General features: G+C 38.8%; 1 protein-coding gene and 1 pseudogene across 1 annotated transcript; one reads left to right on the forward strand and one right to left on the reverse strand.

Moving 5' to 3' along the window:
* Positions 1 to 10,527: 10,527 nt before the first annotated feature.
* Positions 10,528 to 11,229, reverse strand: LOC148932367 (secreted RxLR effector protein 161 pseudogene; annotated as a pseudogene).
* Positions 11,230 to 18,460: 7,231 nt separating this feature from the next.
* LOC125198418 (3-hydroxy-3-methylglutaryl-coenzyme A reductase-like) lies at positions 18,461 to 20,436 on the forward strand. Its single transcript, XM_048096766.2, has one exon. The coding sequence runs from the start codon at positions 18,542 to 18,544 to the stop codon at positions 20,222 to 20,224; it is 1,683 nt and encodes a 560-aa protein (XP_047952723.1). The 5' UTR covers positions 18,461 to 18,541; the 3' UTR covers positions 20,225 to 20,436.
* Positions 20,437 to 23,815: the final 3,379 nt, after the last annotated feature.

Here is a 23,815-nt window from a genome sequence, read left to right on the forward strand (position 1 = left end):
AAGGCAGAATCGTCCACTAAGCAGGAGCTTGTGCGGCACAACGGGATTGTACTCCCTTTTCAGCCAAAGAGGAAGTTCAAGCTTGAAGAGCAGTTCAAGCAATTCCTTAACATGTTTTGCAAAGTCCATACTAACATTCCACTTGTTGAATCGTTGCAGGAGATACCAAAGTATGCGAAGCTACTAAGGGAGGCGGTAATGAGGAAAAAAAAGTCGACCAAAGCCGACCTTAAGCTACCGCATCATTGCAACGAGATCATCCAAAAGGAAAGGGCAGTGAAGCAAAGAGATCCGGGCCAGTTCATCATTAGGTGCCGAATTGGAGAAGGGAAGGTTGACAAAGCACTGTGCGACTTAGGATCGTCCATCAATCTCATGCCACTGAAGTACTACGAAAAGCTCAACATCGGGCCACTCAAATCTTCAGATGTAACACTCAGGTTGGCCGATAACTCGTCCATCAAGACTGTAGGTATGATTGAGGATGTCTTAGTTAAAGTTGATGATTTTATTTTTCCTGCCGACTTTATTGTGCTTGACATGAAAGTAGACAAGAACGTCCCTCTAATCTTAGGGAGAGATTTTCTTGCCACTTGCAAAGCTTTGATTGATGTAGGTCGTGGCGAGATCACAATCAGTGATAATCATGGTCAATCCACCTATAAGATCGAGAGCGAGATACTAAAGTTTGAGGAGGCAAAGCGGGAAAAAATGGAACAACAGTGCAGAGCAGTCATGGCTACCGACTTGACCAAGTCCAAAGATCCCTTTGAAGCGGAGGATCCTTCTACCTCCACTATCTGCATTGTCAAAGAGGTAAGACACTCTTCTAAAAAGGGTGATGCTAATTCTTCTACATCTGCTCCACAGAAGAAGAAACAGAAGAGAAAGAAAACACCCAAAGAGGACCCCGAGATATACGTCATCAAAACGAAAGAGGGGAAGTACAAGTGGTGGAAGAAGCTAGGGACCAAATTGCTCCCTATGCCAATTTTCAACACTCGAGTTATTGATCCGCCCAACTAGTGGGCCACTTCAAGTCGAGCTAACGACTTTAACAAAAGCGCTTATTGGGAGGCAACCCAATTTTCTTTTACTTTTTTTATTTTCTCGTTTTTTTTTTATGTTATGTTAAAAAAAAAAAAAAAAAAAAAAAAATTGGTGGCGGTCGCCGCACACACGTGTGTTAACATGTGCAGGAAGGATCGGGCCTAGGGCAGGCTTAGGGCGGGCCAGAGTAACCGCTGCACGGGCCGCGGCGGCCCGCCAGGATTGCTGTTTATGAAGGCCCGTGTGGCGGCCCGCCACGAGAGACGCGGCGGTCGCCACACGCAGTCCAGAGACGGGATTTCCACCATAAAAGGTATGTTTTCCATTCCTTTTCACATTCCTTCTCCAATTCCTTCCTTGCACACAACCCCCACCTATATAAATCACCAAATTCACACACCCACACTATCATTCTCTCAATTCTCTCAAAGTCTAGAGCTCTTCTTCTACAAATTTTCTCCACAAAAAGGTATGAATCCTAACTCAATTTCTGGGTTTTTCTTTACTTCTTCCATGGATTGTGCTTTATTTTGGGTGAATTGTTCGGTAGAATCTCTTAATTCATGATGGGGGATGATTATGTGTATGAATTTTTGAATTCTATGGTTTAAAAATTTGCTTGGTTGGTGATTATTAAGTTGTGAATGATGATTCTCTCTTGGTTTTTAGAGTTTAAAAGTAGCAATCATGTTCATAGCATTGTGAGGCTATTATTACTTCCATGAATTGCAATATTTGTGATTTTGTAGAGATTGTTGGTTTTTATGGATATTTGGTTGATACGTCTCTGCATGGGGGATGAATTCACGTTGGGGGATGATTTTTTGTGTCCTAATTTGGTTGTTTTTGCTTAAAATGTTATTATGCTAAAAATTAGGATGCTATTTTACCCAAGCTTGCATATAAGTTCTTATCTCTTGATTTTTACTTGGTTGAATGCAAGTTTGGGGGAACTTTTGATCTCCTACTTGTTGATGCTCTTTTAAGAGTGTAATTTCTTTTGTAGGATAATGGGATCAAAAGGGAAACCGGAGAATGCAAAGAACTTTGGCATTAGCCTTGCCACGGAAGAGCAAAAGGCTATGTGGAAGAAAGTGTCGGCCCGAGAAACGGCACCTTCTAGATATCCCCACGATTTCCCTCTCCAAACTTTGGGGATCATGGAGGATTTTTGGAAGTTGTGCGACGTGGGTGATGGGAATGGCCTCGTCTACATGTTCCAAAGGAAGTGGCCATCGTTTCGAAAGTATACTCTCGAGTTCCTCAGCTCGCTAAAGGTTACTAAGGATCGCCGCCAAAATTTTCCACTTAGCATCGATTTCCGCCTAGGGAACCGTTGGCACTCGCTCACCATGGAAGAGCTTAGTGGGATCTTCCATTGCTTCGACCCCAACCCCGAAGAGGACAATGAATATGAATTTTCCGAGGTTTGGGGGGCGATGACAAATGAGCAAGAGCATGCAGCGGGCTATGCCAAGTCTTCATCAATTCGCAACCCCGTCTTGAGGTACCTCCATCGTGCTATGACTCAGCTTATGTTTGCTCGTATCGATGGGGGAAGTGTCTCCCAAACGGAGCTCAACGTGATGTGGTGCCTACTCAACAAGAAGGGAATCGATTATGGGACCCTCTTTACTTACTATGTGGATAGGATCACGAAGAAAGACGGGGGCGTCATTTGTTGTGGGGGATTGATTACGGCAATTGGCGAACATTTGGGGGTCTCTTTTGTCGGTATGATGGAGGATGGTGGAGAAAAGTTTATCACTATCGAGGCTAACCCCGTCAATGGGGAATTTAGAAAGAGGAACATTCCCTCTCGCATTCCTCAATTTGAGCCCGATGAGGATTCCGCATTTGATGCCATTGATAACTATGAAGAAGGCGCGGAGCATTCACAAGCTCAAAGGAGTGAAGCACCGCCACCACCGCAATCCCAACCACGACGAGAAGAGGAAGAAGAAGAAGAGGAAGTGGAAGGACATCGCCGCCGGACAAGAGCGAACCGCCGCCGCGGGAGGCCAAATCCGGAAGAGGAGTTTCAAGTCAACACCTCCGCCCAATTAGGAGAAATTTTCTCCTATATGCAAAACATGTCCAACGCTTGGGACAATCGATGGGCGGAGCAACAAGCGGAGAATGCCTACAACCGCCAAGGGTGGACGGCTCAAGGCGATTGGCGCACGGCGAAGCAAGAATTTTGGGAGCAACAACGTTTGGAAGACGTTCATCGGCGTCAACAATATGAAGAGCTCCGAAGGATGGCCGCCGAAGCTAGAGAGGAACGAGAGACAATGAGGAGTGATATCACGTACCTCGTTGGAGCTTTCGAGGATCTTAGCGCCCGTTTCCCTCCACCTCCTCAAGATTGAAGAAGTCAAGCTCGATGACTTTAAATGAGCATTTGTACCATGTTTTTGGATATTTTTGAGACGATTTATTTCCTTGTTTTAACAATTTTTGCTTTAATTTTAAGTATTTTTGGTTTTGGTTTAATTTTGTGCTTTGCAAAAATTTTCGCAGGTTCTGACCTCTCTGTGGCGACCGCCGCAAGCTCTGCGGCGGTCCGCCACCTGAACGCTGGAAAGCATCTTTGACGTGCGACGACCGCCGAACAGCTGCGGCGGACCGCCACCTGGGCACAATTTTCCAGCGCGATTTTTCGAAATTCTTCGAATTTTCGCCCCGCTCAACCTCTACGCGAAATTTTTCAGGGTATGTTTTTTTTTCAGTAGTATACTCACGTCCCTACCGACTCTACAAACTTATTTTACACTTTGTTGTAAATAAGTTTGGGGGGATGAAGTGGTGGACCGTGAGTTTAGGGTTTTCTTTTTGTTGTTAGTTTGTTTTTGCTTTAATTTTCCAAAAACCCGTAGGAGATTTTTGTGTTCTAAAAATGTTTTCTTGAATCCATGTCATGAACATAACATGAAGAACTTAGAAACACGCATGCTTAGGGACACATTAGACCGAGTTGCCAATGATATTATATTCCATCTATGTTTAAGTGTGGCTTAACGTTTTGATATGATGGTTGGGTGAAAAGGTGCATAATTAGTGAATTGCTTGTTCGCCTTGAATCGTGCTTTTACCTTGTGAGATTTGAGCCTTAAATTCTTTCTTGTGTGATTTATCTGTATGCATGTATATGTTTCTAGAACTTGCTCCTAGTCTGCCTAAGTTTACATAGTGTTTAAGTTGATTTAGGAGGATGTTAGGCCGTCTTTTCTTAGCTACTTTTATATCCAAAATTTTCGACCCTCTCAAATTTTTCCTTTGGAGCCAATTTTGAGCCTTTGAGCCTTTTCTTTGGAAGCCAAAATAAATGGGGGGACAATTCCTTGGGTTAGTATAGTTTTTGTTATCTTCTTTTGTAAAGGAATTGGAGAGATAAGGAGGAAAGTATAAAAAGTAGTGTGCTTAATATTAAGAAAGTACAAGTTGTGAAATTGAGAAAAATTCCAAATATGTGCTTGGTTTTAAGAAAAAAAAGAAAAAAAAAAAAAAAAAAGAAAAAAGAAATGTGTGAAAGGTTGTGAAAAGAAAATAAAATCAAAGGATTGAAAGTAAATTGAAGGAGAAAAATAAAGTGTTAGAAGTGCCTTAAGTTTTAGAAAAGTGGAGTCATCTTAACTCTACTTGGGATATTTTTATATTTGAGTCACTTTTTAGCCAAATATTCCTCACCTACCAAAGAGCCTACGTTACAACCGAAAAGAAAGACCTTTCGAACTTTTGATGCTTAATCACATTGAGTAGATGAGGGATTAGACTTTGAGCAAGCCTATGGTAAACTTTGCATGATGCATGATTTGAGTGATTTACACTTTACCTTTATACACTTTGAGAGTGAGAGAAAGAACACTTCCCATCTTTGGAAGTTTGCCACATGTGAGTGCTGGAATTCAAGGTGTTCCACGAGTTAGTAATGAAAGTGCACTATTAAGTCTTGCTTGATTTGATTGTGTTAATCCATGCTTAATCTATTCTTTCATCTTTTGAGGCAATTATGACGTCTAGTCCTTGTGCATTCCGTGCGTCTATTCTTGTGTCTTTAGTGTTTTGTTCGAGGACAAACAAAAATGTAAGTTTGGGGGAGTTGATACACCCGGATTTTGCACTGTTTTAAGGCCATTATTTGGTTCGTTTTTGTTATCAAAATCACTCTACATGTCCATTATTTGCATATTCTATACATTTTGGTATTTTGACGTGTTTTGTGAGAAATGTGCATATTTGAGCCGAAAAGGGGAGTAAAAACGCATAGTCTGGAAATCTGGAGTCAGACGGCGACCAGCGACCGCCGCGAAGTTGTACGGCGACCGCCGGCGCCCGGCGGTCAGAGCTATGTGGCGGCTCACCTCGGAAATTTACGCTAGGAGAAGAGTCTCGCCCGGCGACCGCCGGAGGACATGTGGCGGTCCGCCACCGAAGGGTCAGAGTCTCTGGACTCCAACGCGGCGACCGCCGGCCAAGGTGCGGCGGCCCGCCGGAGAAAGGCGGCGAATCCGACCAGCCCTAGATTTGCTCCAAGATTTACCAAACTTTGAAGATCTTTTCCTTCTATGATGAGGAATAATCTTCCCCTATAAATAGGACCTCAAGCTTCATCAAAAAGAGTTTTCACACAACAAGAACACATTCATAGAGAAAGAGAGTGACGACTTGCAACATTCATAGAGATCAAAAGCTAGAGTACTTCAATTGTGCAAGGAGTTGGAGAAGGATTTCAAGAACATCAAGAACGACAAGGATTCAATCTACGGGTTTTATTTGCTTTAGTTTTATGTTCAAATTGTTTTCCCTTCAATCTATGTTTTTACTTTATTCAGTCATGTGTAACTAAACTCATAGGATTCTAGGGATGTGTTAGTAGCAACTTTGGTTATACAATTCCGTTTTCTATTTAATATCCGTTTTGTTTTTACTTTGTTTCTTCCCTAAGTTAATCATGATGCTTCATAATTGAGTGACACAATTATGTATGATTCAATACAACTTGCTTCATAACTGTGACAGAGTTCTAGCGAGTTAGATCCACTTAGTAGACACTACAGTTAGCTTCCTTTAAAACGGCACTGTTAATTGAGAGTGAGGACTTTTCAAGGGTCTTAGGAGCTTTTTGGAGTTACGTGTTAGGATTGACAACCCTAATGTTAGTAATCAACGTTTGTATCGCATGAGCATAAGCTAGGTGACTCGTCCTTTCAAAGTATTAACTGTGCTAGGGCATTGTAGTTTTGGAATTTGTATAACCATAAAAGTGAAAGCACATCCCTGGAATTCCCCTTATCTCTATACTTTTCTCTCCGTGATTTGCTTGCATTTAGTTGTTTACTGTTTTTAATATTTACTGTTTTCAAAAGTTTCCAAAAATTCTTGTTTCTCCAGATAGTAATTGAGTTCTAGTAGAAGATAGACACTTTGTGTACATCTTCCCCGTGTTCGATACCCGGTACTAACCTTTTGCTATACTATACCTACTCTGTATACTTGCAGGTATTTATAGTGCAAATAAAAAGTGCATCAGGACGAAGGGAGTAGGTTAAAAAAATTAGCATATACTCCCTCCGTCCCCCAAATTTTGACACGGTTTGATCCGACACGGGTTTTAAGAAATGTAATGGAAAGTGAGTTGAAAAAGTTGGTGGGATGTAGGTCCTACTTTTAAAGTATTAGTTTTATAATAAAATGTGAGTATGAATGAGTTAGTGGAATATGGGGTCCACTGCCAAAAATGGTAAAAAAGTGAAGTGTGTCAAAATTTGGGGGACGGATCAAAATAGTAAACTGTGTCAAAATTTGAGGGACGGAGGGATTACATGAATTCTACTTTTATATACTATTAGTATTATAATAAAATGTGAGTAAAAATGATTTAGTTGAATATGAAGTTCACTACTAAAATTAATAATAATAAAGTGGACAATTAATAAGGGACAAACCAAAGTGGAAAGTCGAGACATATAATGGGGAACAAAGCCACGAAGGGAGTAACGAATATCGTGAAATTTACATAGTCCCTCCATTCCATAAATAGGGACATTTGGGACGGCACGAGAATTAACGCATAATTAGTAAAGTAAGAGTGAGGAGGAGAAGTGTAGTTAAAATAATGTTAGTGGATAGTGAAATCCACATTATTATTAGTGTTTAATGGTGAACCCTAATGGTACAAGTTGTAAACAAATTGATACATTGGGATAATGAGTTGAGGAGAGCTTTCCATAATTCCTAATAAGCTATTTTTATGTAACGAACGGAAGAAAAAAGTGTTCCTATTTTTATGGTATGGAAGGAGTATTTGATTAGTATACTCATAATGTATATACACACTTAAATCTAAAGCGTTTATTTATTGAAGTACTTATCTTTGTTACTTTCCTCTCTACTTTATTCTCTTTCCACTTGACTAACAAAATCTCATTTAAAAAAAATTATGATTTAATTACCTAGTTTTAAAAATTATTGAGATTGATCAAATCAATAAAAAATTATTACGTAAATGAAATTTTTTCCTTCTCAAAAAGAGATTATGCCAGCGGTCCGTCGAGTTAGTTTATTGGTTTGCTGCCAAGTCGGACACCGCCAAACTCGGCGATCCACTGGGATGTCACCGAAAAGGGAGATTATGCCAGCGGTCCGTCGAGTTAGTCGCGCAGTGAACTCAGTGGTCCGCTGAGTCAGTCAAACATATCCGATTTCGTTCAGAATTTGAAGCTATCTTATCATTTGTATTCCAAGTTTAAACAAATTTGAAGAGGACAATTTCCATCCATATAAATATCTCATTCAAGATCAAAAACATTAAATATTAATTATCAAAGATCAAATACTCAAAACCAAATCGACATGTTTTTAACTATAGAATTCTAGGATTTGATAGTAGCTACTCTTATGTTCTTTTAATTACTCTATCTGTTCTTTAAAAATATGTGTATTTCAAATGAAACGTGAAATAATGCACAATCAGTAAAGTAGGAGTGGAGGAGAAGAGAAGTTAAAATAGTAAAAGTGGATAATGAGACTTAGATTGTTATTAGTATTTAATGGTGGACTCTAGTGACATAAGCTGTAAATAAATTATTGTATATAGATAATGAGTTGGGGGCAGTTTTCAATAAATGAAAATGCTCAATTTTATTGGACAGACAGAAATGTAAAGTGTATTTTATAGGACAAATGGAGTATTTATTTATGATATCAATATCTGATTTTATATACAGTTTTATTTGTCACTATAGATAATGCGTTTGATATTATGACAAACTACTAAATGACCAAGTGGTATGCAATTCTCTTTAGGGCGTGTTCACTATGTAAGAATTGGGCAATTCTTAGCCCAATTGGGGGAATTATGGTTGTTCACCTTTCACTTACTAATTGTTGGGGGCCTTACAATTTGGAGTCGGCCCGCACTGTTCATACTGATTGAGGAAGAATTGGAATCTTGTCATATATGTAAAGATTTGTTTGTGCATGAAAAGTGCACCAATAAATGGACTTGGTTTTACACATTTGTCCCACTTTTCCATCTTTCCACTTGGATGGATAAATTTGTCAATCCATAATTCTATTAGGTCAAAGTCTTTATTTTGGGTAATATTTGGGCCAATTCTAGGATACTAAAAATAGTGAAAAGAATTATAAATGTGGCTAATTATTGCTCAATTCTTGGAAGATTTAATTCTTCCAAATGTTAGAAATGGAAATCTCCTATAGTAAACACGCCCCTAAATTAATTGGAAATTATTGACACCTGACATATTTTGATATCTTTTGATCAATAAATCCAATAAATATGAATGGTTTTTAGTTCTATTTTAGAGGTGGTCTCATTTAATTGCTACTACATGTATAATCAGAGTTAATTTCAAGTATTATGCTAATTAAATTCAGTATGGTATTCGAGTTGGAACACAATAAGACACTAATCTTGATGTATTAATTTCGACACCAAACGTATAACTAAGTTTGACTAATCAAAATCTAGTAGATCAATAAAAATTGAATAAATAGTATTCCTTTCGTTCGAGATTAGGATTCCTATTTTTATATTTCGGCCTATTTGCGAATAGAAGATCCGATTCATTTTTTCCCTATAAATAGTAATAGGTGTCACATTTCACTTTTAACTCATTCTACTCACATTTCATTTAAAACTAATATATATATAAAAGTGAGACATATGTTCCTTTTTCTACCCACTTTCTCGTGACGAAAAGAAATGAGACAATGACAAATATGGATTTTGCATGTTTTTAAGGGCTAGATTTGACTAATTTTAAATGTCAATTATGCAAATTATGTTCTTAAATTACATATGTTATACATTTGTGTAGGGATCAGATTAGTCTAGATTCACTAATTACCGAAACCTCTTTGTTCTTGTACAAGAGAGCTCAGCCAAACTCTCACCCACACGGCTGATGTTACAACTCGAACCAAAGTATTACAGATTAAGTACAATAAACTAGGAACCCTAGCTATTGCAAGATCTTGAATAGATCTAAGCTATTATCCTTGCTAGCTCTATAATCTGCACACTTAACAAAACAGTTAGTAATAACAAGAAGGATCCTCTCGGATCTAAACACGGATTACTAACTAAGAACAACGAGAATGACAATAGATCAAATATTATTGGCTCAGAACCTGCCACAACAACACTGATCTATTCTACTATAACAAGATCCAAGGGAGCGAAGATGGATTGGATAGAGTTAACCCTCGGACCACCAATACCTCCACCAGAAAGTCCCCTCACACCAGATCAGGTTCCACCGAACAAATCTCAGCATAGAGTCTCCGAGTCTCACAAACCCTAATTCTTCTCCAGCAACAAGCAATCGAAGAGATTGCCTCACACCAGCACCCACAAAAGATCTACCACTCAAAGAACCGTGAGATATCACCAAGAGATGGCTGGAAAATCATCGGAGAAGAAGAAAGAGAAGAGCGAATACACTGAATCGAGTGTAGAGAGAGATATTAGAGAGTGAATGAGAACGGTGCATAGCGTTCTCTCAATAACAAACACAACCCTAAATCCAATGGCTGAGGAGCAGGATCCATGTGAGGGGGCACGTGGTAGCATCTGGTGTAAGGGGACTTGTAATTGGGCTCAGCCCAATTAATCACATCCGGGCTAACATAATAACATAACCCAAATAAAATGCCACCCAATAAATCTAACACACTCCACCTTGGACTTTATTCTGGGAAACAAATCAAGTGTTACAGGCTAAGGCATTTTCATCACAGCCTACAAGGCAGATCCCTCAGCACCAAAGGACTAAGTCCACAAGCATTTTGGGAACCACCAGGTTGCCTTTAGACACCAGAGGGGCTAACACCCATTAGTCTAAAAGGACTTCATGCCTCCAGCCACCTACCACCCTTACCACAGCTGATAAGGTGGCTGAGGTCTTACCCCCGGGACATGCAACCTATCCTAGGTCAAAATGCAAGTAGTTAATGCAGAAAAGATGTTTTTCCTAATGGTAAAGGCTTAGCTCCCATGTCAGCTGGGTTTTTATCTGTATGCACTTTTTGAAGAAAAACTTCACCCTTTTCTATAATATCCCTAATGTAATGAAACCTTACATCTATATGCTTTGTTCTATCATGGAAAACATGATTTTTACACAACTGAATAGCAGATTGAGAATCAGAGAACACAACATGAGAAGTTTTCACAAACTTAAGTTCAGAAAGTACTCCCTTCAACCATACAGCCTCTTTCAATGCCTCAGTGATAGCAATATACTCTGACTCAGTAGTAGACAAAGCCACTATATGCTGCAGTTGGGATTTCCAACTTATGCAAGACCTACAAACTGTAAACACATAGGAGGTAGTTGATTTCCTCTTATCCTTGTCATTAGCATAATTGGAATCCACAAAACCAGTTAGTAAGACACCATCATCACATTTAGAATAGCACAAACCATACTTAGCAGTTTGCTTCAAGTATCTAAGAAGCCATTTCAGAGCTTCCCAATGAACAGGACCTGGATTGGACATATATCTACTAAGACAAGAAACTGCATAGGCAATATCAGACCTAGTGCTAACCATCAAATACATCACAGATCCAATAGCATTTGCATAAGGAATTCTTTTCATAGCATCAATTTCAGTCTTAGACTTAGGGCACAGATCTTTACTCAACATAAAATGAGCAGCTAAAGGCACAGAAGCAGGCTTAGCATCAAACATGTTAAATTTCTTCAGAATTTTGTACACATAAGGCTCTTGATGCAACACAAGGGTAGAGGCTTTCCTATCTTTAAAGATACTTATCCCTAAGATTTTCTGAACATCACCTAGATCCTTCATGTCAAAATTCTCACTCAAAGTAGCTTACACACCTTTTATGGTTTTCAAACTGGGACTCATAATAAGCATGTCATCAACATATAACAGCAAGAACACAGGCAAAGCATCAAGATATTAACATATAAACATGCATCAAATGTACTTCTAACAAAGCCTAACTTCTGCATACATGTATTAAACTTGATATTCCATTGCCTAGGAGACTGTTTTAAACCATACAAGGCCTTTTTAACAAGCATACATGATTGGGAAACTTGGGATCAACAAAGCCCTCTGGTTGTTTCATGTAAATGGGCTTATCAAGATCACCATGCAAGAAGGCAGTTTTAACATCCATTGCTTTAATTTCCAATCAAAATAAGCACACAAAGCAAGCATCATCCTGACAGTAGTAAATTTAACAACAGGGGCAAAATTTCTGTGTAATCTACCCCCTCTTGTTGAGTAAAACCCTTTGCCACTAATCTGGCCTTATACCTAAGGCCCTCCACCTCATTTTTCAGTTTGTAAAGCCACCTGCAGTCAACCATAGATGCACCAGGAGGCAAAGGTACAAGAATCCAAGTAAGATTAATTTTCAGAGAGTGCATCTCCGCCAACATGGCTTTAAGCCACTGACTCCAGAATTTAGACTTAGTAACCTGCTAATAAGTTTGGGGCTCATCCCCATCAGATTCATACACATTGAAAGCCAAATTTATAAGAGCAACTAAACCAACAAAGCCATCAAACCTAGAAGGTCTATTGACATTGACCCTTCTAGTTCTATCTCTAGATAACACATAATCCTGCAAATTAGTATTATCAATAGCATTTTGAATGCCACTAGGGCTATGTATCACATTCTGGGCAGGAACAGGAGGAGCATTTCTAACAGGACTATCATGCATGTTGGGCACATTGTCAGCAACATTTTGGGCAGGATTATCATGTATCACATTTGGATTTCCTTCATTAGGTGTCTCATTAGGTGTAAATACTGGATAAGTGTTCCAGAATGGCTGTTCCACCTCACTTGGAGCATCACCGGGATGCTCCACTCCAGTTAGTGTACTTGAGGACTCCACCTCATTGAGGGGTTCATTGTCCACATCTATAGGATCTAGGTTACTTTTCAATCTTAAGCAGGGGAATTCATCTTCATTGAAGACCACATCCCTACTTATTATGACCTTGAACCCAGGTTCATCTCTTAGCCAGATTCTATAACCTTTGACACATTCAGGATAACCTAGAAAAACACCATTCCTAGATCTAGGCTCAAGTTTATCAGACTTAGTATGCACAAAAGCAGTACAGCCAAAAACCCTTAGGTGAGAAAAGTTAAGAGGCTTTCCATAAAACACATATTCAGGACACTGACCAACCAGAGGCACAGAAGGAGACCTATTTACCAAATAAGTAGCAGTTAATAAAGCCTCATCCCAAAACTTTTTTGACAAACCAGACTTAGAAAGCATGCATCTCACTTTATCAAGCAGAGACTTGTTCATTCTCTCAGGAACCCCATTTTGTTGTGGGGTATAAGACACAATTTTATGTCTTTTTATTCCAAAACCATCACACAAGTCATCCATTTGATTATTACAAAACACCAGGCCATTATCAGTTCTAATAGCCTTGATTTTCTTGCTAGTCTGAGTTTCAATCAAAATTTTCCAGGTTTTCAGTTTTTCAAACACCTCAGACTTATGTCTAATCAAAAAACACCACACTTTTCTGGAAAAATCATCAATCACAGACAAGAAATAGACACATCCAGAGTGAGAAGACACAGAAGCAGGCCCCCAAACATCCATATGCAAATATTCCAGAATACATGTACCCAGCACACCAGAATCACAGAAAGGAAACTCACTATGAACATCATTATCAGACAGGATGGCATGCTTTTTTAGAATACTCAGGCCTATAGCACTCATGTGACCTAGCCTATTATGCCACAACATGGTTCTATCAGATTTAACAACATTGGCATAAGCTTTTTCACATGTAAGAGGCACAACAGTACAGACATATAAACCATATTTCCTTTTAGCTTTGAAAAGGCACATAGATCCTTTGCAAATTTTCCTACAGCCTTCCCCCATACTTTCCCCCCATACCCTCATTTTCAAGAGCAGTACAAGACATCAAGTTATAGCACAGATCTGGAACATATCTCACATCCTTCAAGTTGAGCACATAACCATTTCCAAACTTCAAACACACAGTGCCAATACCAAGAATTTCACATTTCTTGTCATCAGCCATTGACACAAAAGTTTTGGTTACAAGTTTCAGCTCAGAAAACACTTCCTTGAAAGGACTCACATGATAAGTACATCTAGTATCACATAGCCAATCATTAGATGTAAAAGGGCAAGAAGGAGAGGCATTCACAAATTGCATCATGCACCATGAACACAGAATCATTTACATTATCATATGTAGCAACATTGACAAGGGTTTCAACCTGGGCATTATTGTTAGGAAACTTATTCTTCTTAGGTTTAGTAAAATCTTTCTTATAGTGCCCAACATCTCCATAGTTGAAACACTTCCTATAGGTTTTAGGATCCTTACTTCTAGACCTAGACCTAAACTTTTTCCTAGAGTTAGAGGTATTACCTGAACCACTACTGGGCTTATTGCCCCCTCTAGATTTAGATCTTCCTCTGACATTCAAAACCTTATTATAGGCATTCTTATCAGCAGCTCTCTCCTTAAGTTCAAGTTCCTTAGATTCCAGGGGGCTAATGATGAGGTCTAGAGGAGCAGAATCCCTACCATACTTTATGGCAGCCTTAACATCAATATAGGAATCAGGTATGACATTCATAAGAGCTATGCTAGTGTATTCATCTATAGTTTTATCACCTGACCTCTTGATGTCCTGAACAAGCTTCTGAAACCTATCCACATTGTCATCAATATCCTTTGCAAGATCAAGCTTAAATTTGAACAACTTTTCAAGAAAATACATTCTAGAAGACATAGAGGTTTCAGTATACAGAGTATCAAGCAATTTCTATATTTCAGCAGCAGATTCCTCATGATCAACTTTCCTAATCACAGAATCAGACAGATTTAACACAATAGTAGCCCTAGCCAACTCATTCATTTCATCTATTTTATCCTGAGCAGTATCCTCAGGTAAAGTACCATCAATAACTTTGAAAACTTTTTGTTGAATCAAAACACATTTTATTTTCTGTTTCCTAATAGCAAAATCATTTTTACCATTATAGGGAACCAAACCAACAGGCTGAGACATTTTAGCAAGAAATTTTGCAAGAACACATGAAGCAAGGCAGGAACACAAAGCCTTACACACCTGAAAACACAGAGACATACACAAGCAACACAAGAACAAACACACAGCTTTCACACAACAGATAGGACCTCAAATCCTTGACTGTCACGAGCAAAATTGGCCAAGGCTGTCCTAGCTCCCAATCACTCACTACTGGAGGGCGCGGGGGTCATTTGGGCAGTACAAGATGCTTGGTGGTCAAGTAAAATGAGATCACAAGATCACAGAGAACAAGAACCAGCGGAAGCAACACAAAACAGAAAGCACAGAAAGTCCTAAGTCTTTGCCAGAGACTGTCTACCAGAAAACAAGATCCCAAGCCTATATATGGCACTAAACAGAAAAGTAAAACAAGGAAGATTCAGCCAATTTACCAGAGTGAATCCCCTCTCGAAGGAGGATTCCACTGGCCCACCTCCTTAAGCGACTCGGCGTGCTAGACTAATCCCCCCGTGGCTCTGATACCACTGTAGGGATCAGATTAGTCTAGATTCACTAATTACCGAGACCTCTTTGTTCTTGTACAAGAGAGCTCAGTCAAAATCTCACCCACGCGGCTGATGTTACAACTCGAACCAAAGTATTACAGATTAAGTACAAGAAACTAGGAACCCTAGCTATGGCAAGATCTTGAATAGATCTAAGCTATTATCCTTGCTAGCTCTATAATCTGCACACTTAACAAAATAGTAGTAATAACAAGAAGTATCCTCTCGGATCTAAACACAGATTACTAACTAAGAACAACGAGAATGACAATAGATCAAATATTCTTGGCTCAGAACCCGCCACAACAACATTGATCTATTCTACCAGAACAAGATCCAAGGGAGCACAGATGGATTAGATAGAGTAAACCCTCGGACCACCAATACCTCAACCAGAAAGTCCCCTCACACCAGATCAGGTTCCACCGAACAAATCTCAGCACAGAGCCTCTGAGTCTCACAAACCCTAATTCTTCTCCAGCAACAAGCAATCGAAGAGATTGCCTCATACCAGCACTCACAAAAGATCAACCACTCAAAGAACCGTGAGAGATCACCAAGAGATGGCCGGAAACTCATCGGAGAAGAAGAGAGAGAAGAGAGAATACACTGAATCGAGTGTAGAGAGAGAGAGTTTAGAGAGTGAATGAGAACGGCGCATAGCCTTCTCTCAATAACAAACACAACCCTAAATCCAACGGCTGAGGAGCAGGATCCATGTGAGGGGGCACGTGGCAGCATCTGGTGCAAGGGGACTTGTAATTGGGCTCTGCCCAATTAATCACATCCGGGCTAACATAATAACACAGCCCAAATAAAAGTCCACCCAATAAATCTAACAATTTGGTATTTTTTATGTGTGTGTTGATAAATGATAGAAAAAAAAATGTAAAAAGGCTAAGGTGCAACAGCCTCTGTTCGAGCCTATTTTTCCAGCAAGTTTGAAGTCCAATCAGTGCTTACTACATGCCATTCTCTTCTTCTTTGAAATAGATTCGCGTGGATACGTTGAACGTCTTAATAAGAGTTTTGTAGAGAAAGTTATGACTTCTACAAACATTGCGCAGTACAGTCAAAGCTGGCGGAAATATAGGCGGAAATTTAAGGAATAAAATAAATTGTTGCCCAAATCTCTCCCTTTTATTTGTAGGGCACGAAAATCATTAAAAATAAACCTTTCTCCTCCTATAAATACCCAAACCTAATTCATAATCATTATTTCAGAGCCTCCAATCCTTCCCCCTCTACACATTTTTCTATTCCATCTTCCATACATAATTCATCATCTTCCATTGGAGCGGAGCTCTGCAGATCCAGGCAAGAGAAGACTGAAGATTGAAGATTCAACCTTGGCTTTTATCAATTTCTTTCATGTCTGGTACTTTTATTTTTGTTTTTACTACCTGTCTATGAGTAGTTAAACATCATTTGAATTGAACCTTTTCCTAGCTCTTATGATTGTTTTGCTTGTTCTTGTGCTTTTATTGTTTTTTTGTCTGGCCAACTTTAGAACTATGTCCGTCCAACTAGATTAATCGAGAGATAGCTAGTTTTACGTGGTAAAACGAACGAGTACAACACATAGGTTTATCTGCACTCGAGAGAGGGGATCCTTTGTGAGGGCTTGAGTCTTAGGAACTTAAGGAGTTAGAATCTAATCTATTGGAAGGAGACTTTGATAGTTAGAGTCTATCTGCTGGACAGGTGCACTCGAGAGAGGGCTTATCCTAGAATCGCGACTTTCCTAATAATCCTAGAGACATATAAAGGTAAGGGTTCTGTGAGATTAATCATCACTAGGTCGTAGTAGTTGGATCTTGAAACTCTACATTCTTTCGACTGTTTGTATTATTTGTTTTATGCTTTCTTTTACTTTTTATTTATTTATGTGTTTTTATAAAATCAAACCAAAAACTCTGTGTCTCTAAATAGTATATGACGCTTAGTATATGATAGTCAGTAACAATCTTATTCTCTGCGTTCGATATCCCGATACTGACCTTTAGCTATACTAGATCTACCCTGTAAGCTTGCAGGTATTTTTAGTACTAATAAATAGTGCATCAGACACTTATTCACGGATAGAGAAAGTAAAACTTCATCTTACTTTAAGTAGATCACTTTTTATTCGGAATGAGATTTTATGCAATATATCCTTATTAGAGCCAAGGACCTTGTAGTCAACTGCACTTGAAGAACTTCATCATTAATAACCCAAGTAACCAAATTGCCCAGCTTCGCTGCTGGGGCGGTTAAGACACTTATTTTTTCTTTCATCAATAGTACAGTCTTTTGGCATTTTTCTTCCTCTTTCCCTTGCTTCTCGTTCTTCCTACTTCTTTCTTGTGCTTCAGTTCCTTCTAAATTATAATCTTTTCATACAAATTAGTTCCATTTAAAGCATAAACAGTGATTAAAACAATTGATAAAAATCGGCCTATCATATACACACACAGAAACTATATCGGTCCATATAGACAGTTGTATTATTTTCTGTTTAAACGAATTAGAAAATATGGACACATGACATGTTTCGATATCATTAGATCAATACATCTAATAAATAATATTGGTTCTTAGTTATATTCTATAGGTGGTTCTAATTAGTACTACATTTATAACGTCGGAGTTGATTTCATGTGTTATGCTAATTACATTCACCATTGTATTAGAATTGGAACATGCTAATTAAGTACATTAACGTTCATCAATTTAATTTGGATAGTAACCATATAAGAAGTTTGACTAATTAAAATCTAGTAGGTCAAATAAAATTGAATAAAAATTGTATCAAATTTGGACATGCATGTATAACATATTTAATTGATTTGTGCGATTAAATCTACCTGATTGAAATAATAAATTCAAATGAATTATGGTATTTTAGTGGAGAATTATAACGAAAATAAAAGTATTAGTTTTTGGCAGCATTAGTTTTGGCCATATTTACCTATAGTGGAATGGGTGACACTAATAATGCTCAACTTGCAGTCTTTAATAACACTCACTCATCACTTAGTTAGATGCTTTCTATATTAGCAAATTTAAAATTATGTACCCACGATGAATGCATGCAATTAAATAGATTATTGAATTAATTTAACACTACTATAGCACGCCAAAAAACGGAGTTCAATACATATACAAGAAGAGTGCATTTAATTGACGCGCAAATTCATTTAAATATTACTCCACAATTTGAAACTGGATTGCACCTTCCTTTTGACCAACAAAGTTACCATATAAATACATCACTAATCATTCAATTCAATTCACTACAACTTAAGTTTGCCAACAGTGGGAGTGCAGCCTATTCTACAAATACCAACGGTCTCTCCCTCTAACTAAGTGACATTATTCAAAAATGGAAGGCCGCCTCCGCCCGTCAAAGTCTAAAGCCAAAGCCGCAGCCGCTGATGAGAAGGCATCCGACGCCGTATCAGTACCAGTATACCTGACAAACGCCTTCTTCTTCACTGTGTTCTTCTCGGTGGTATACTTTCTGCTTCTCCGGTGGCGGGAAAAGATCCGTAACTCAACACCTCTCCACGTGGTTAGTCTGTCTGATATTGGAGCCATCGTGACGTTCGTGGCCTCATTCATCTACCTTGTTGGCTTCTTCGGCATCGGCTTCGTCCAGTCCATCGTCATTCCCCGCGCTCCAATTGACGAAGAAGATGACGAGGAAGAATTCGACCGCTTGATGGTGAAGGAAGATTCACCAAAACTCCCCTGCGCTGCCGCTCCCGCTCCCAAATCCGATGATGATATTCTTAAGAAGACTGAGGTTAGCGCCGACGACGAGGAAATTATCAAGTCGGTGGTGGAGGGGAAGATCCCCTCTTATGCTCTAGAATCAAAGCTGGGAGACTGCCACCGTGCGGCCGCCATCCGCCGCGAGGCATTGCAACGCATCACAGGAAAATCCCTGGAGGGGCTTCCCTTGGAGGGCTTGGATTACGAGTCGATCCTTGGACAGTGCTGTGAAATGCCAGTGGGGTATGTGCAGATTCCAGTGGGCATTGCTGGGCCGCTGTTGTTGGACGAATGTGAGTACTCTGTTCCAATGGCGACCACAGAGGGCTGTTTAGTAGCCAGCACCAACAGAGGGTGTAAAGCTATATATGCCTCCGGAGGGGCCACCAGCTCCCTTTACAGAGACGCCATGACAAGGGCTCCTGTCGTCCGCTTCGGCTCTGCCAAGAGGGCTGCTGAGCTTAAGCTTTTCCTTGAAGATCCTCTTAATTTTGAGACCCTCTCCCTCGTCTTCAACAGCTCCAGCAGATTCGGCAGGCTGCAGAGCATCAAATGCGCCGTCGCTGGCAAGAATCTCTACATTCGATTCTCATGCAGCACGGGCGACGCCATGGGAATGAATATGGTTTCTAAGGGTGTTCAAAACACCTTGGACTTCCTTACCAACCAGTTCCCTGATATGGATGTCATGGGTATTTCTGGAAACTACTGCTCCGATAAGAAGCCTGCTGCAGTCAACTGGATTGAGGGCCGTGGCAAGTCAGTTGTGTGTGAGGCCGTAATCCAAGGAGACATTGTCAATAAGGTGCTCAAGACTGATGTTGCTTCCTTGGTGGAGCTTAACATGCTCAAGAATCTCACTGGCTCTGCCGTGGCTGGAGCTCTTGGGGGCTTCAATGCTCATGCTAGCAACATTGTCTCTGCAATCTACATAGCCACCGGACAGGATCCAGCACAAAACATTGAGAGCTCCCACTGCATAACCATGATGGAAGCTGTCAACGATGGCAAGGACCTTCACGTCTCTGTCACCATGCCTTGTATTGAGGTTGGGACCGTAGGTGGTGGGACTCAACTCGCCTCTCAGTCCGCTTGCCTCAATCTGCTCGGTGTCAAGGGAGCCAATAAGGAGGCTCCTGGATCCAACGCCCGCCTTTTGGCAACCATTGTCGCCGGCTCAGTTCTTGCAGGAGAATTGTCTCTCATGTCTGCCATCGCAGCCGGCCAACTAGTCAAGAGCCATATGAAGTACAACAGGTCTAATAAAGATGTTGCTAGTATCAAGTCTTGAGCTGCTGAATGAAAAAGACCAGTGAGACTCTTGTTTTCATACAATAACAATGCTGACCATTGTAATAACGAAGGGGAGCTTATAACTTTTTGTTTTCACTTTGATTACATTCAATCGATTATTCTTTCGTAATCCGTATCAATGGCCTTTGTTATTGTATGTAAGGAACTTTATCAATTCAATAATATATCTTGGATTTTCCTTGTACAAAACTCTCTACTACTTACCAATTTTGCATTAAAAACCCGTGCCAAACCCAAAATGCATATTCTTTTAGGGCGGAGGAAGTAAAATAAAGTGTAATGTATTTTATATAGGGTAATTAAGAATAAATACCCTTTTTTTATAATCATTAACTTAAACATTCAACTGCCAGTAATAGCATCATGGTGAACGTAATTGGCCCGAAGTACCTGGCCCATATTAACTCGCCTCAGCCCATGGCCCAAAAATAGAGAAATGAAAGACTGCATGAAAATACTCCCTCCGTCCACGAAATATTGCCTACATATAACACTACTAGAAAAATTGGATATCCTTACACTTTACTTATAACACCTTACTAAAGGTGCCATCACAAATATTCGATCGCCACACCATCGTTCTGTTGCATTTATATCAAAATACTGATATTGCATATCAGAGAAAATGCCAGGGTAAGACTCTTGTACTTACACTTATCGTGTATCTTATAATTCTAGTAATATAAAATCACACACGCAATTTTACAAATTAATTTTATTGAAAAAATAGTATTTCCTCCGTCCCAAGGTATTAGACCAACTTTCCTTTTTGGGATGTCCCAACATATTAGACTCATTTCCTTTTTTAGCAAAAAGCATCTATCTTATTTTATTCTCCACCTACTTTTTTCTCTCTTCTCTCCCCTACTTTTTCCCTCTCTCATACTTTACCCTCTCCACTTTAACTATTTAAATATCAATTCCTTAAATCATGTGCCCAAAAGAAGTGAGTCTAATACTCCGGGACGGAGGGAGTATGTAAGTAAACAAATTTGGTATTTAACGTAAACTATGGTTAACTTAAAAATAATACTAGTATTGACCTAAATTGCATTGGTACTTCTTAGTATTTATAAATTTACTTGAAACAAATAATAATTCTTCTAAAATTATATGGCAAAGAGAGTAATATATACATACAGTAGAAATAACTTAGTAGTATTATTTTAAAAATTGACGATTATGATTTCTGTAAAATGTAGATCTTTATTAATTAACTTAAATATTATATTATTATTTTATCATAGTATAATATACACATATCATTGTAAGACAAAAATATAGACATGTATATTTTTAAAGTACAGTACTTATGAAGTTTTGGACTAGTTTTTAAATTTTAATGCATCTAGTTTCATAATTACAGAAATAAGCGGCAATCGGCAAACCTAGTAATTGAGATAAACCGCCGCCCACTCTTCCACAGCGGCAAAGTCAGTTCTAATTCCCTCACCCTTGAAATTACAGATAGTTGATAGGTCAAGAAGGAGAAGAAATTTTGACAAACGACGACCTCAAATTGTTCACAAGTCGCCATTCTATAACGCTAATTCGATTATAAGGTGAATCTTCCTTATAAAAATTTGTCAGTGAATTTATACGTTTTTTAGAATTTTTGCAGGGTTGAATTGAATAAATATTCGGTTTTTTTGTGTGATGGTTTTTTTGTCTGTGGCTTTCAGATGCTTGGAAAGATTAATGGTTTGAGTAGTTAAGAAATGGAACCACTCAAACCTGAAGATTTGGGATCTGTTTTACGTTTTTTTAAGCATTTTATGAATTACATACTCTCTCTATCTCAAGTTATTTGAGTCGTTTGTATTTATTTTAAAAAAAATTATACTAATAAATAGTTAAGTGGAGAGAGAGTAACACAAGAGAGAAAATATGAATGAGAAGACTCTTCTCTAGGTTAGTCTCTCTCTTACTTTACTCTTTCTCAACTTTATCTATTTATTACTCCCTTCGTCCCAACTAACTTGGTTGAAACTTTTGGGCACGGAGATTAAAAAATTGTGTTGAATAGATTAAATGAAAGTAAAATAAAATAGGAAAGAGAAAAAAGTAAGAGAAATAAGAGAGAGTAAAGTAGATGATGAAAAAATATAAGAGTGATTAGATGTTTTGTTTTTTGTCAAAAAGGGAAACAACTCAACTTTGTTGGGACGTAGGGAGTATCATTTTTCCAAAACGAGTGCCAAAAAAATTTGACTCATGTAACGTGGGACAGATGGAGCATATAAGTTAGTAAAGTAAGAGAGCAACGGAGAAAAATTATGAATAGGTGAGAATAACTCTGGTTGACAACAAAAACAAGCATTTAGTAATTTTTACTAAAAGGTTTTGCTCCTCATATACCTTGAAAACTGCGGTCGAAATTCTCCAAGTGCAATGTTATAGTTGCATTGTACACCAAAGTGATGATGGCAAACTTCGCAAATATGGGGAGAATAAATGGTTCATACACGCCTGACAAGTAAGTGTTATCGCCAAGAGCTCAAAATGGTCTTCATGAGTTTTGAATGTTGTTTTGTAAATATCCTTTCGTCTCATGCACATTTCGTGATATCTAGATCCTAAATTAAGCTTTATGAATTGACCTGCAATGCCATCTCACCAAACAACTCATCGATGTAGGGATGTGAAACCTATCATGGATTTCGACTGTTGATGTAGTGATGTGAAACCTATCATGGTTTGTGACTGCATTTGGTGCCCTATAGTTGATACACATGCGAGAAGAACCATACATTCTGCAGACAAATAATACGGGAGAACAAAATGCAATTTGACTTACCTAAATCATGTTATGCAAAAGCATCTCTTTGATTGAGTGTGTGAGTTGGGCAAGCGGTGAGAGGTCAACGCTTGAGGCCAAAGGTCTCAAGTTCGAGTCCTCAGTGGCGCGGTCTTTAAATCTAAAGTCAATTACCCAAACAAAAGCATCTCTTTAACTTGTTTTTCTATTTCTAATTTTGATAGTGAGGATATATGTAAGGCCTCACATTTAACCGCACTTTTGCTGACAATAAAGTGATACATTGATTTAAAACGGCTTATGGGAAGATCCAACTAGGGCTGAAATATGCTAGAAACATGTGGAACAATATCAAGCCCTCTTCTAGCAAGTTAGGGGAAAATTCAAGAGGTATTGATGAAATTATTGTCACGATGAAGCCAAAAATTTTATATTGGGGGGCCCAAATTTTAAGTATTTTTTTAGTGTCGACGTGGTCGAGAATTGTTGCAACATGAGCAATGGAGAGTTACAAGAGAGATAAATAATGAGAGGAAAAAAATTAGAGAATGCGTACTAGATATACGGGTCATTGTTAACTATTGTAATAATGAAGGGGATAGACTCAATCAAATAGTACTAGCTTAGAACTTTTAATTTTGTTATTGATTCAATTATTCAATCAGTTATTCTTTGGTGAACTGTACGAATGACCTTTGTTATTTTCTACAAGGAACTCTATCAATTTAATAATAATTTGGGGATTTCTTGTATAAAAGTGACAACCACTCTTGTGTTGGATGAAATGTTAATTACTTCCTCCGTGCATGA

This window comes from Salvia hispanica, chromosome 2, assembly GCF_029641045.1.
Source record: "Salvia hispanica isolate PSC_SH4W2 chromosome 2, Shi_PSC_v1, whole genome shotgun sequence".
Classification (NCBI taxonomy): Eukaryota; Viridiplantae; Streptophyta; class Magnoliopsida; order Lamiales; family Lamiaceae; genus Salvia; species Salvia hispanica.